Below are 12,679 nucleotides of genomic sequence, written 5' to 3'. Positions count from 1 at the left end.
CACAAAACATAACCGTCCTTTACCGATTGAACACACACGTTTTGCTCTGAGAAAATTTCTTTGTTTCGCAACCAAACAACAAACATGGATTTGACTTCCCTTAGGAAAGTGGGATCATTAAAATTGATAAAAGATAAATAGCTGATTATTGAAAAATTCCACAGCTCAATATTATAAAATTCAACTAATTGATTTTTCAATTAATCAGCTATGATTCCACACTTTCCCTTTAAAGGGCACTCACTCTTTCCCTTAAGAGAAGCCCTTAATGAAGACAAACCAAGAGAAATGATTATTAAAAAGTATCAGTTGAGAATCCCAAATTACATTTAGCTGTTGAGGATGGAGTTTTAAATTTTGGACACAATATCTCATATATTCATACAAGTTCCAATAGACATGTAACCAGAAACTAGGAGGAATATGGACTCCAAAACAGTATTAGATAATTCCTCTAAATTTTTCCATTTCAATTTGATAGTTAATAGCATACACTTCCTTCCACTATTGTTATTTGAGACCACCAAAAGTATCCACCCCAATTGTTAAGCGCCACTGGCGTATAATCGGGTCCACTCCTTGGCTGCAGATGAAAAATACCACAATTTTAGTAAGAGACTGTACAGTCTCATAGCATGTTTGATGCCATAATTAAAAAGACAACAAACTTTGAAGTAATCAAACTAGTAGAAGAGAAATACCTGTCTCAACAGCTTCAGCCTCATTAGATTTCCAATGCTTGGCAATGTTCTCAGAAAGTGGATCATCTGGGTTTGGTGCACTCAAAAGAGCTTGAATACTATAAAAGGGTCCACAGAATTCACATTATCAGTAAAATATTATATCCAACTCAGTGCAGATTAATTTTACATTAACTGTCTTTCTACAATGTTTTGTCCATGCCAAAGGAACATGGAAATCAAAACCAAGATCCACCTGGACCCGTCAAATAAACTGAGTAAATCACCACAAACAATTTGTGTTACTTCTTTTTTCCCACATCCTCTTTCATGCAATTAACCAGCAAATTGATGGTTTAAGAATTATTTTATATAATACGTAAAAACATTTGTTCCATAAAAGTTTCTTTTTCAGAATTGAATACAGTGCGAATCCAAGAGTGTAAAACATGAATTGCTCCATTAACTACAGTTCTTCAGGAAATGAATTGCTCCATCAAAAAGCACATCCAAGAGTGTAAAAGATGAAAATTAAATTACCTCAAAAGAACAGTGCGGATCTGAAGGGCAGGACTCCACTTATCTTTCAGAATATCAAGACATATTCTGCCAAGCTGCATCAAACTTTAACTTGTATGAAAAGTTGTCAACAAAGAAGAAATGAAAAGCAAGGGAAACAAAGCATACCTTATCAATGTTAGGGTGATATATTTTTGTCAGGAACCTAACCTGGAAGAAACAAGGCATGATTGAATAAGGAATAGAAATTATTAGATTTTTTTTTAGATAAAAAGGCAAACTTTAAATCTTTCCTAAGGTCTATTATCACAAGAATCAAAGCCAGAAAAGAAAGAGAACATTGCACAGCTACAATTCTTAGTGGAGACATAATTAAATTATCCTTCAGAATCAAAACAATAAAAGAACCTCCTACTAGACCACTCCGGTCCAAGCAGGCTTCAGGACCGGATATGCTGTTAACCCACTTGTGACGTCATTGAACTGATCAAAACGTATTGAGGAATTGAGGAATAAAAGAATGAAAAATATGCAACAAACCATAGTCCAGATTCAAACCCAGTCAATTTAGCAGTGTGCACCTTGCGCAACCACTAAGCCATTTAGTAGTTGTTTTAAGCTTAAGCATATAGACTAATATATTACTACCTCCATCCCTGAATATAAGATCCTTTTGAGAAAAAATGTGTCCCTTTATTTAAAAAACTCTTGTTTAATTTTCTTTACAATCATACCGCTGTTTATTTTACATCTTTTTTTGCAGTCAACAATAAATATTGTTAAGGGAATATAAACGAATTAGTTTATAAAAACAATATCAAATATAATTAAATCTAATACTGCCGCCAACTTACTTACTTCCAATGATATTGTCAAGAGAGTCTTACATTTAGTAACAAAAGTAATATATACTAAGTATAAGGATTTTAAGAGACATAGTTTCTACACATTCAAAGACTAATAGATATAAAGTCACCCGGTTCAATCTAGTTTAATACCTATACAATTGTTGACAGATTGATTTATACGACCAAGTCAATTCGGTTTAATCTAGTTAAGTCATGTGGTTCAATCAGTGCCCTAACGACCTTGCTGAGTTGGTGACCGAGCCAGTTTTTAAAACATGAACCAAAAACACTATCAGATACGCAGAAGAACTGAGATACATTCTTTTACTAAACATTTGAATTAGCAATGGCCTCAAAATATACAGATGAGTATCCTAGACAACATAGGAAAGTTGAGCATTACATTCCATCCCAACTTTATAAAATAAAAGCATGCTATGACTTATTGTGGTAAATGGATAGGAAATGCTAACAAGTAAAGGAGAAACTACTTTTTAGCTATCGAATTTTCAACTGAACTACCTCTGAAATATAAAATGATATGGAAGAATGTTGATAGGATTTTATATATAAAGTTAAGTTTTACACACTTCAGTAGGGGACATATGAAGGACAAGGCAAGGTTTGCATAAGTGTGTGCAATAAGTTTAAATTTTACTGGATATCCTGTCCCGGGGCCTTTACAAGTTTGGCGGTTCTATTAGATCATCAAATATCAAGGCATGAAAAATATAATAACTAAAACCCTTTAAAAAGTTTACAAAAAAAATATATTATATCGTCATTTTGTCTTGGAAGAGAAGAACACAGCAGAAACATAACAGTTCACACCAAAATAATACCACAGAACAGATGAAAAAATGGAAACGGTTAAGTCATGTACCTTCGGAGCAGCCATTGGATATTCTTCAGGTAAAAACAGTTCTAGCTTGAAAACCCCCCCTAATAATATAAATAAAAAACTTGAACATTAGTGAATGTGTGAGGCTTTTTATTGAGAGGTAAGAGATAATTAACAAAAATCCAGTATTAACAAGCTAATCCTTATTCAGTAATCTATTGCTTTCCAAATTCTAAAAGATGAGTGGTGGTGGTGGTGGGGGGGGGGGGGGGGGGGGGGGGGGGGGCTGTGAATGCTACCATGAGACACACCAAGCATTATATTTTAACCGCAGGGTGCACTATCAGTATGATGCGGCATATAAGCTTACAAGGTATCAACTTCTTGAAAAGGAAAAGTGGTGAAAAGAGTATAATCTTTCATAAATAATCCAACCAAGTGCATATAACTCATGCCTGACTGAAACAGTCCTACTAGTAGGTAAGGAACCATTATGGTTTTTAAATAGGGCGAAAGAAAGAGCAAAATAGATGACTCACACTAGCAAGGATAAGAGTATGGTAACCATCCATTTAATCAACCCAGTATTAGTTCTTCTATTTTAAATTCTAGTGTTCGACCTCAGCAAACCAACCACTTGGTGCACCAAAGCACAATTACATTCAACGAAATAAGCTCATAAATTAGCGACTTAAAACTGATTAGAAAAGCATACACGCATGAGACGCAAATGTCACATAGATGTGGTATAATTATATGGCATGTGTGTTAAGATACAATTATAAACATTTAATATTAATATAATATGAACAACAACGCACATCAAACCTTAATTTGGAAAAAAGACATACATATCTCAAACTTAAGCAAATCAGTAGTAGTCATTGTACACACTATAATATATCAATTCATTAGGTACACCATTAGGAAAGGTGGAAAAATGCAAAAACAATATTGAAAAATGTAGGTATAAATGTCCAATAGTATCTAATTATCCAACACAAAGGTGGAAAAATGGTTCGCACTTTGTAGGTGAAAAGCACTGTTCATAACATGAACTACATCAAATATAGTTTGGTCATCAACAAATGTTTTGGAGAAAAAAACTGCTACTTTGTTTTACCTAACAGTGTCAACCTATACAAGCAGCTATAAAGTACTTTACATGTGCACGAGAACGACAACTATAGTAATTGCCTATTGACTATTTGTCCATAAATGTAGTGAAAGTTGTAAATATAATGCAAATGGCAGTCAGAAAAAAATCTCCAGCTCAGTGATAAGCATAAAGGACAGTGATGTGCACCAAGATGATGCACTTGGAAAAGCGTTTGAGTTAGTGTAGACAGAGGTTAAGCACACGATAAGAAGACAAGACAGCTGTGAGAATCAGATATTTTTAAATAATTAACAACTAAAATGAAGCGACCTAATACTTCCACTTCGACCTCGTCACTCAAATAGGTTGTCCAACACAACTATTTAACAGAATAACATTTAATACAACTAGCAGGCTTCTTGTAGCATCAAACACAGCTAATGTTGAACTTGATACAGAAACAGTATTATCAAATTGCGGCGCCATGGTCATTATGGCAGATATACATGGCAGTTTTAGGTCTCGCCGTACAGTAAATATCGGCTGATATTGCGGGTTTTTCCGCTATAACGGCGCCGCAAAGCGGCTGGTATGGCGGGATTATGCCGGTGAGAAGCTGAAACATCAATGTCAAAAAATGAAAAAGTAACCTTTCACAACCATTCCCAAAATAAGTCTGCATCTCAAAATGATTATTTATAGAAAGCAACAAAACAAAACTCAAATGCCCCAAATAAATCAGGAAGTCAATTTCCTTCCCATTTCAAGCAAGATCAAAATAACTATGCATTTCTAGGTGTAAAACCAAGTTATTAGGTTCATCACTACCTTCATAAGGAGACTGAGTTGGACCAAGGATCATCACATTGAAATACCGCATATTGTCCTCCGAAGGAGACGCACTAATCCCCGGCGCTGCATCATCAAATCAAATATAATAAAACAACACAGCCAAACAAAAACAAAAAGAAAACAACATTCAGCATAAATCACAAATCACCAACATAAAATTCAACGCGCCTTACAAAAAATTCTAAATATCAAAACAAAATCAAAAACCACAAAAAAAAAGAGGCATAAATTACCTGGCTCACTGAGCAAACGCTGAGTTTCCTGATGAGATCAAAGAAAGAAGAGTCAGCAAAATGTTCACAAACATCAAAATCAAACACAAAAAGAAGAAACGAAGAAACGGCATAGTTGAATCTACGATTTAGCACACAAGAGACTTTGATTACTTTTATCATCATAACCACTAAGCTAGAAACAGTGACAGAAAAAAAAAAATCTAGAAATCAACCCTAAATAGAACAAGCGATTGTCCGTTCAATCAAGCTTATCATCGTCGCAAAAGTAGAAAATCGATTGAAGAACTAACAACGAACACGAATCAAAGATTCTAGGTTTTCGAATCGATAAAACGAATGATCATTAAATTGAAATAGGGATCTTAACAAGAAAACGGATACGAACCTTGATGATTCTTCGAGGAAGGTTGCTGTTGGCCATTACTGGGTCGATTGAAAAACACGCTATAGGGGTTTGAGAGTTGCTGAGAGAAGAGAGAGAAATGAAGGTTTCTCTCACTAACACGAATGAAATGAAAATAACATTCTCGGGCTTCGTTTAATATTTATATGACATTTGATTTGCTTAGAAAATTATTTTATGATATATATATATATATGATATATAGTCTCCATTTCAAATTAAAATTTATTTTAAGAATTCTACATAAATTAAAAAATATGAGTAATCTTGTATAAAAATGAAAAATATGATGGTATGAAAAAAACAGTTCGACTTTTATAAATTAAATCTCAATTCTTTTATATCTTTATTTTTTTTTGTTGAGATATATTTTTATATTTTGGTTCTTGATAAAATGTATTCGAATATTAATTTCAATACTCCTTATATTGATTATGAATAGTATGTTTCGATTGATGGAGTGAAATACTGAAATGGAATGAAACAGAACGGAATAGTATAAATTTATGTTTTATTGTTTGAATTAGTTAAAATTGATGGAATCAAGCCGAACTAAATAAAATGCATTTTATCTCATTTCATCACTTCCTATCATTTTTTACCAACCGATTTTGCTTTGTTCCACTTCATTTCATTTTACTTCACTCCAATTCATTTCGCGTTGTTCATTTTACTATATTCAAACATATAAAAATAACTGAAATGATAGAATGCAACATAGCACCTTCTATGACCTAAGCGATCCTTTTACAAGTACTTTTAATTTGTTTTTAATGGACTTAAATGGTTGTCCATCAAATAAAGAAGAAAACAATAGAGGACATTAATATTGACGATCTTTATTTAAATTAAGTTCTTGCCGTGAAAAAAAAGAAGATGTGGTCTATTAATTTTATGTAGAACAATTGCGTTATTTAACCCGTTTTGATGTATTTCCAAGTCGGGGGATCAACTTTTAAAAAAATATCAATTTTGTTTTTTAAAGTTACAAAGATTGAAGTTTATCGAGATAAAAGATGGTAGCGAAGTTAAAATTTTGTTTATCTTGTTATTTAATCAATTTATAATGAGGTTTAAATGAAACTTTTGGTCAAACAGTAAATAAAACATTGTATTTTTTGGAGTTAAAGATTTAGCACTTAGATTTCTTATGCAACTTCGTGATCGAAGGAAATCAGTGATCTATCCCTTACATAGTTTTCCTTGAAATCTCATTCCATATCACCACTTCATAGCAAATGAGAAAGCAAAAACACACAAAGGGAAATTCTTATCTAATAGATAATGAAAGAAAGGTTTTTTTCCATAACTTTAGTAGAAGAATTGAGTGAAGAATAAATATAACATATGGAATAAATGAAGTCATCAAGTTAGGATGCTTCACATATTAGTCCTTTATATAGCCAATCTCGTTCTACTTCATTGTTGTTTTACCCGTGGAATAACTCTCATCGACATTCTTTCATCCATCTTATCACATTTTCAATTAAACTATACTTTTATCATCTATTGTTTTGTATAAAACCTTATCTTATCCGTTCATCCATTGTTTGTTGGAGAGTTACCAAAATATATAATTGGAAAAGTTATACTTTATAAGTGGTTAACATTATGTCAATGTAGAAATGTGCATTGAAGAATGAAATGGCTTAGTGGTTGAATTAAATGATGTTATCATATTGTCCATGGTTTGAATCTTGTTGGCAACATTTTATGTTTTTATTTGATTATTATTTCGAATAATAAAATTATTCCCAAAACAATTGCACCCGTTGGGTCTCAAACACGGGATGTGAAGCATGACGGGTAAGCGCCTCAGCCACCAGGCCAATACAACGTTTTGTAAATTTTTTGAACGGTATTAATATATAAGAGTTCACAAAAAGCCATGTTGAAACCATTTTGAAATAGTGTTCCTCCTCATCACTTGATACATGTTAGGCATAAAAACACACAAAAATTACATGTTTCAAGTGCCAAAAATTATATCTAAGTCATTCTTTTATTTTTCTAGTGCATGAGAATTAAAAAGTAACTTTATTCTGTAAAATATCATTGATCGATATGCTTAATTTGAATGTGTGATTCATGTTAAGGTTTCCAAAGTATCCTAAAGGGGATTCGCTGGACAACCCATTTGCATCCAATTTGTCTAAATTGGTGGAGGCGAATCAAATCTAAAGCTTAGTGTAAACACGCGCTTTGGAATTTATTTTGTGCAACTTTCATCATATCATCTTCATCTTCTTCTTATTCATGTTTTATACCAGACCCCCAACACAAGATCTAACATTTTTTCTCTAAATCCTAACATTTCTCTAATGAAGGTGTATGATTTGAAAATAAGAGTCACAAATTAATTGGGTATGTGGTATTTCCTTAAGTATATGCTTAGTGTTGTTTCCCTTTTTCATATTAATTTTTTGGTATTACAATTATAAGAGTAAATGATAGGTCAATCTTTATTATTGTCATTGGTAATGACTGATGGATCACGAAGAGAAGCATCCACATAGAGTGAAAAGCCACATAGAGTGCTTTCCTTCGTCTATCATGATAACTCTTTTGAGAAGCTCTCTTCTTCTCCTGAATCACTTTGATCTTCTCTGTGGTCTGTTTGACAATCTCAGGTCCAATTACAACACCCTCTCTTTACTCATACCAACACAGAGATGTCTTACACCTTCTACCATGCAATGCCTTAAATGGTGTCATTCTAATATTCAAAATGAAAATTATTTTTATAGATAAACTCAATCAATGCTAGAAAACTATCCCCAAGCACCTCATTATTCTAGCACACAAGCTCTCAACATGTCTTATAAGGATTGGATAGTCCTCTATGTTTGCGGATGATAAGCACAACTCAAACGGAACATCGTACCAAAATCTTTCTGCAAACTCTCCTAGAATCGCGATGTAAACCGCAGATCTATGTCAGATACAATATTGGATGGAATCCCATGCAAGCTGACAATCCTCTCAATATACAGCTCTGCTAACTTCTCCAACGGATTGTTAAGTAGAATCAGAATCAAATGCGCCAATTTAGTCAACCTATCCACAATAACCCAAATAGTATCACAACTCTTTGATGCCCTTGGTAATCCAGACACAAAATCTATCAAAATGTTGTCTCATTTCCACTCAGGAATAGACAACAGCTGCATCAAACCCAACGGCTTTTGATGCTCAATTATTTACTTTTGACAAGTCAAGCAAGCATACACAAATTCAATAACTTCCTTTTTTATCCCAGACCACTAAAAGACCTTCTTAAAGTCTTGATACATTTTAGTAGCACTGGGGTGAATACTCGGACCACTTTGGTGTCCTTCTTCAAAAATACTCTTCTTGAGTTCAGACACATCAGGTACACAAATCATGTCACAGAATTTTATAACATCTTTAACATCAATATTAAAATCATCACCTTGACCTTGATTAATTAAGGCTAAACGACTTTCAAAGAGATTACCATGTATCGTCGTTGAAACCCTTACCACGTCACGGGCACTTCAACGGGACACGCTGCCTGACCACCACTATGTCAGAAAGAATTTCAATACAAGGAGTTGGTCTCTTGCTTAAACCATCAACTCTGATACCATCAATGGGTCACAAGGAGGAGTATTCATATTGAGTTGAGCAACACACAAGTGAAAGAAACACCACATATTCATCCAAAACCATAAGACATTGGGTATATGGGCGGTCTCACTTATAAAGTGCCCAACCTCCATTTTTTCAAGCAATGTGAAGAATAATAAATTAAAATAATACTGTTATAATATTGTCCCTAATTATAATGATGTGATATATTTTAAATAAGTTGACGTACAATTTGTACAACGCATAATCAAAATCAACTAAATATTTTATATCATTAATTAAATCATAAAAAATAAATAATTTATGATGTTGAAATTGAAGTTATAAAATAAATTTCTGATAATTTTATTAGTGTTAATCATTCTACATTATTAGATTTTAGACCAAGTCAAATAAAATATGCATAAAAGATTAAGATTTAAAACAACAAAGAAAATCATTAGAAACAAAAACCATACAAATCTATAAGAAAAATCACAATCAGACAAGAAATTATCCTACCAACATACAAAGCAAAAAAAAAAATTGTTGATGTTAGTACGAAGAACGTGATAAGAAGCGATGAGAAGCACACCTCCTATAAGGATAATAATTAACGTGTTAGCTACACCTGAGACAAGATAAGAAGAAATAATGAGAAAGGAAAAGGAAAAATCAAGGAGTTACTTGAAAACATACATGAAACCCAAATCAAGAAAAAACATGGAACCCCAAGCAAAAAGCGTAAGAACCCAAATTCCAAGTGGAATCCTTCAAATCATGGATGTATAAAGTGCAACATGGATGTGAGCCTCAATGTAAAAGGTAAATGAGACCTTTGAGCTATTTATCAGAATGATTATGGTGAAACTATGGAAGCTAGCACTTGATTCATAGAAGGATATGAAGATTTTATGATGGCTAGAATGATGGTCGTGAACAAGAAAGTTAAATTAGCAATAAATTGTTGTTTTTTTAGTGTGGAATTTGAAATGGACAATCTAACCCTAGCTAAGATGCTAAATGGAGAAGATAAATCTAGAACTCCTTGAAAATGTTAGGAAACAAAATTATGCGGAATTCTTAGAAATTATAAGGCTTCTTTTACTAAAAGGGACTAATATTTTAGGTTACATTTTAGCCAAAAATGCAACACAAACAAAAAAATTATACCTAAGTTGAACAGACATTCAATTGTATCAAAATCTAAGGGAATTGCTTATCCCACTTAAAGTTATGAAAACACACCCTATGAAAATCCGAAAATGCCCATCTGATTCTGAAAATGTTTTTCGAACGCTCCCTGAGTCTCACCAAAACACACCCTAACTAAGTCGCACCCCAATATTTTTCCAAAATCTAGTCTGGAGGTGCATTCTTCACTTAAACACCCTTTTTTTTGACATAAATGAATCCGGAGAAGTAGAGGTGTTCGTGGGATGGTTTATTCAGTTTAGAGAGAATTCAATACCCAAACTGATCAAAAATACATGGATTGATTTAGATTTGCAAATTTTTGTGATAAAATCCAAACCAAACCAAGAAATAACGGGTTGGTTTGATCAGATATATTAGAAACAAATGTGTAAAAATATTTTAAAAAATATATCTAATTTACATCAACTAATTTTCCACAATAATATAAAATCCTCAAGTTTTCATGTCTTCATATAGGTTGCAAATGTCGCAAATGACCTTTCATTTTTTTTCTTCTTCAAGTTGGATACCTTATACTAGTTTTCGATGGTAATGAAGATATAAATTATACAAATTAGTTATGGTTGGTTCATGTAGACGAGCTTGCGGGTAGAATTTTTGAATTTTGTTGCCCGAACCAATTAACATCGAGTTTCATTGGTTTGGTTTGATTTTTGCCCAAACTAAGAAAATGTCCTACTCAAATACCATGGTTTAGTTTGGATTCCAGTTTGGTTCGAATTTGCCTTAACCAATGAACACTCATACGAAGATGCATCTCTGTATTCATATCTGACAGAATTTGTAGTTTCTATATTAACATATACAATAATTTTTGAATTTTTTTTAGAGATTCACTATTGAAATTAGCGATGTCTTATACTTGTATTATCATATATGTCCCCTCAGCTATATAGGGATACTAGTTCTAGCATTTCTATACTCACATGATTTTATACAAGATTGGAGTTCGAAGCACATCGATTTCATTTTCAAGTGGGATTCAACTTCCTACTTAACCTTAATAGTAGAACTTAGAACCTAGTTCGAAGCACATCGATTTCATTTACTCGCATGATATATTTTTTAAAGTAATTATTTTTATATTTTGTATTGTTTCTAATTTTTTTTACATAATTGTCGACTTCATTTTTTTTTGTTAGTAGATAAAATAGTTAAAAATTTAATAATTAAAAGTGGAATATATATATATATATATATATATATATATATATATATATATATATATATATATATATATATGAGTGTGTGCGCGTGCATGTATGTGAGATTGACAAATATTGGTTTTTCAGGATTTAACTGACTTGACCTTCAGATCTCACTACCAACGGATCCTGAATGTTTGAAAAAACAAAGGCATAATGAAGTTGAGATCATTGAAAAATGTATTGTTGATTATCACATAAATTCCAAGGGATAGCGAAAGATATATAATGGAGTTTCACATTACACTCAGTGGAATATTAAGTATATTATGTAGGCGACTGCAAAAGTAATTTAAAAGTTTAATGAAAAAATAGTTTGAGAGACTATCTTCCACCGTACAATGCTTCAATGACCATGACCGAAGAGTTTTTGGCATGTAACGTTTTCTGAATGTGTATGATTACTTTTGCATAATCCGCTAGTGCTTGAGCCGAGTTGAAATATTCAAAAGTACTAGCATTTTTTAATGCTTCTTTCTTGGATCCGAATGGTACCTATTTCCCATAGTACCGATGTTAATATGAAATTATTAATATAATTATTAGAGCACATTATAGAAAAATTATCTTTCCGCTGTGCATTGTTGAAGACAAGTCGATTGTATACCTTTTAGTTGAAAGTTTGAAATGTATATGATTTTAAATTTCTTGTCTTTAACACCTATATATGTTTCTTTTACCATTTATAACATCATTACATATTATTTTAGACATATATGGAAGTGGTGTTACGTTTTAAGTATAACAATTGTTTATAGGAAGCAAAAATAAATCTCATTTTATAAGTATGTAAATGAAAATAATTTTTAAATGTCTAGTAATATTAAAAAATTTGAGAAATGCAACTAATTTAGATAGAAGTGCAGTGAAAATTATAACACCCCTTTTTATACCCCAAAATATTTAACATATAATCAGAGAATAACATGCATATAATTCAAAAGGGCGTCACATTGATGCTTTTAGAAGAACTAAAAACCTTAAAAAAAACTGACAACATTTATCTACACAGCACAATACTCCTGGTCATTTTAAAAACACTCAATATCAAATCACAATTTAACCTGGATATGCATTCACAGCGGAAATATATGATACTCATGTGATTTATAATGATTCATGTCCCATACCATGATCATACATCGACTAGTAGTCTCAATCCAACATAAAACATAATCAAAAGGTTT

General features: G+C 32.3%; 1 protein-coding gene across 1 annotated transcript; it reads right to left on the bottom strand.

The window, feature by feature from the left end:
• Positions 1 to 269: 269 nt before the first annotated feature.
• Positions 270 to 5,609, bottom strand: LOC131653427 (ubiquitin-conjugating enzyme E2 35). The gene is made up of 8 exons (XM_058923559.1): positions 5,461 to 5,609; positions 5,073 to 5,100; positions 4,816 to 4,902; positions 2,931 to 2,989; positions 1,368 to 1,409; positions 1,221 to 1,294; positions 702 to 799; positions 270 to 583 (listed from the first exon to the last, which is right to left on the bottom strand). The coding sequence occupies exons 1-8, from the start codon at positions 5,494 to 5,496 to the stop codon at positions 546 to 548; spliced, it is 462 nt and encodes a 153-aa protein (XP_058779542.1). The 5' UTR covers positions 5,497 to 5,609; the 3' UTR covers positions 270 to 545.
• Between the last annotated feature and the right edge of the window lie 7,070 nt (positions 5,610 to 12,679).

The sequence above is a fragment of the Vicia villosa genome, linkage group LG2 (assembly GCF_029867415.1).
Source record: "Vicia villosa cultivar HV-30 ecotype Madison, WI linkage group LG2, Vvil1.0, whole genome shotgun sequence".
In the NCBI taxonomy this organism is placed as follows: domain Eukaryota; kingdom Viridiplantae; phylum Streptophyta; class Magnoliopsida; order Fabales; family Fabaceae; genus Vicia; species Vicia villosa.
This window is presented reverse-complemented; position numbering and strand designations above follow the sequence as displayed.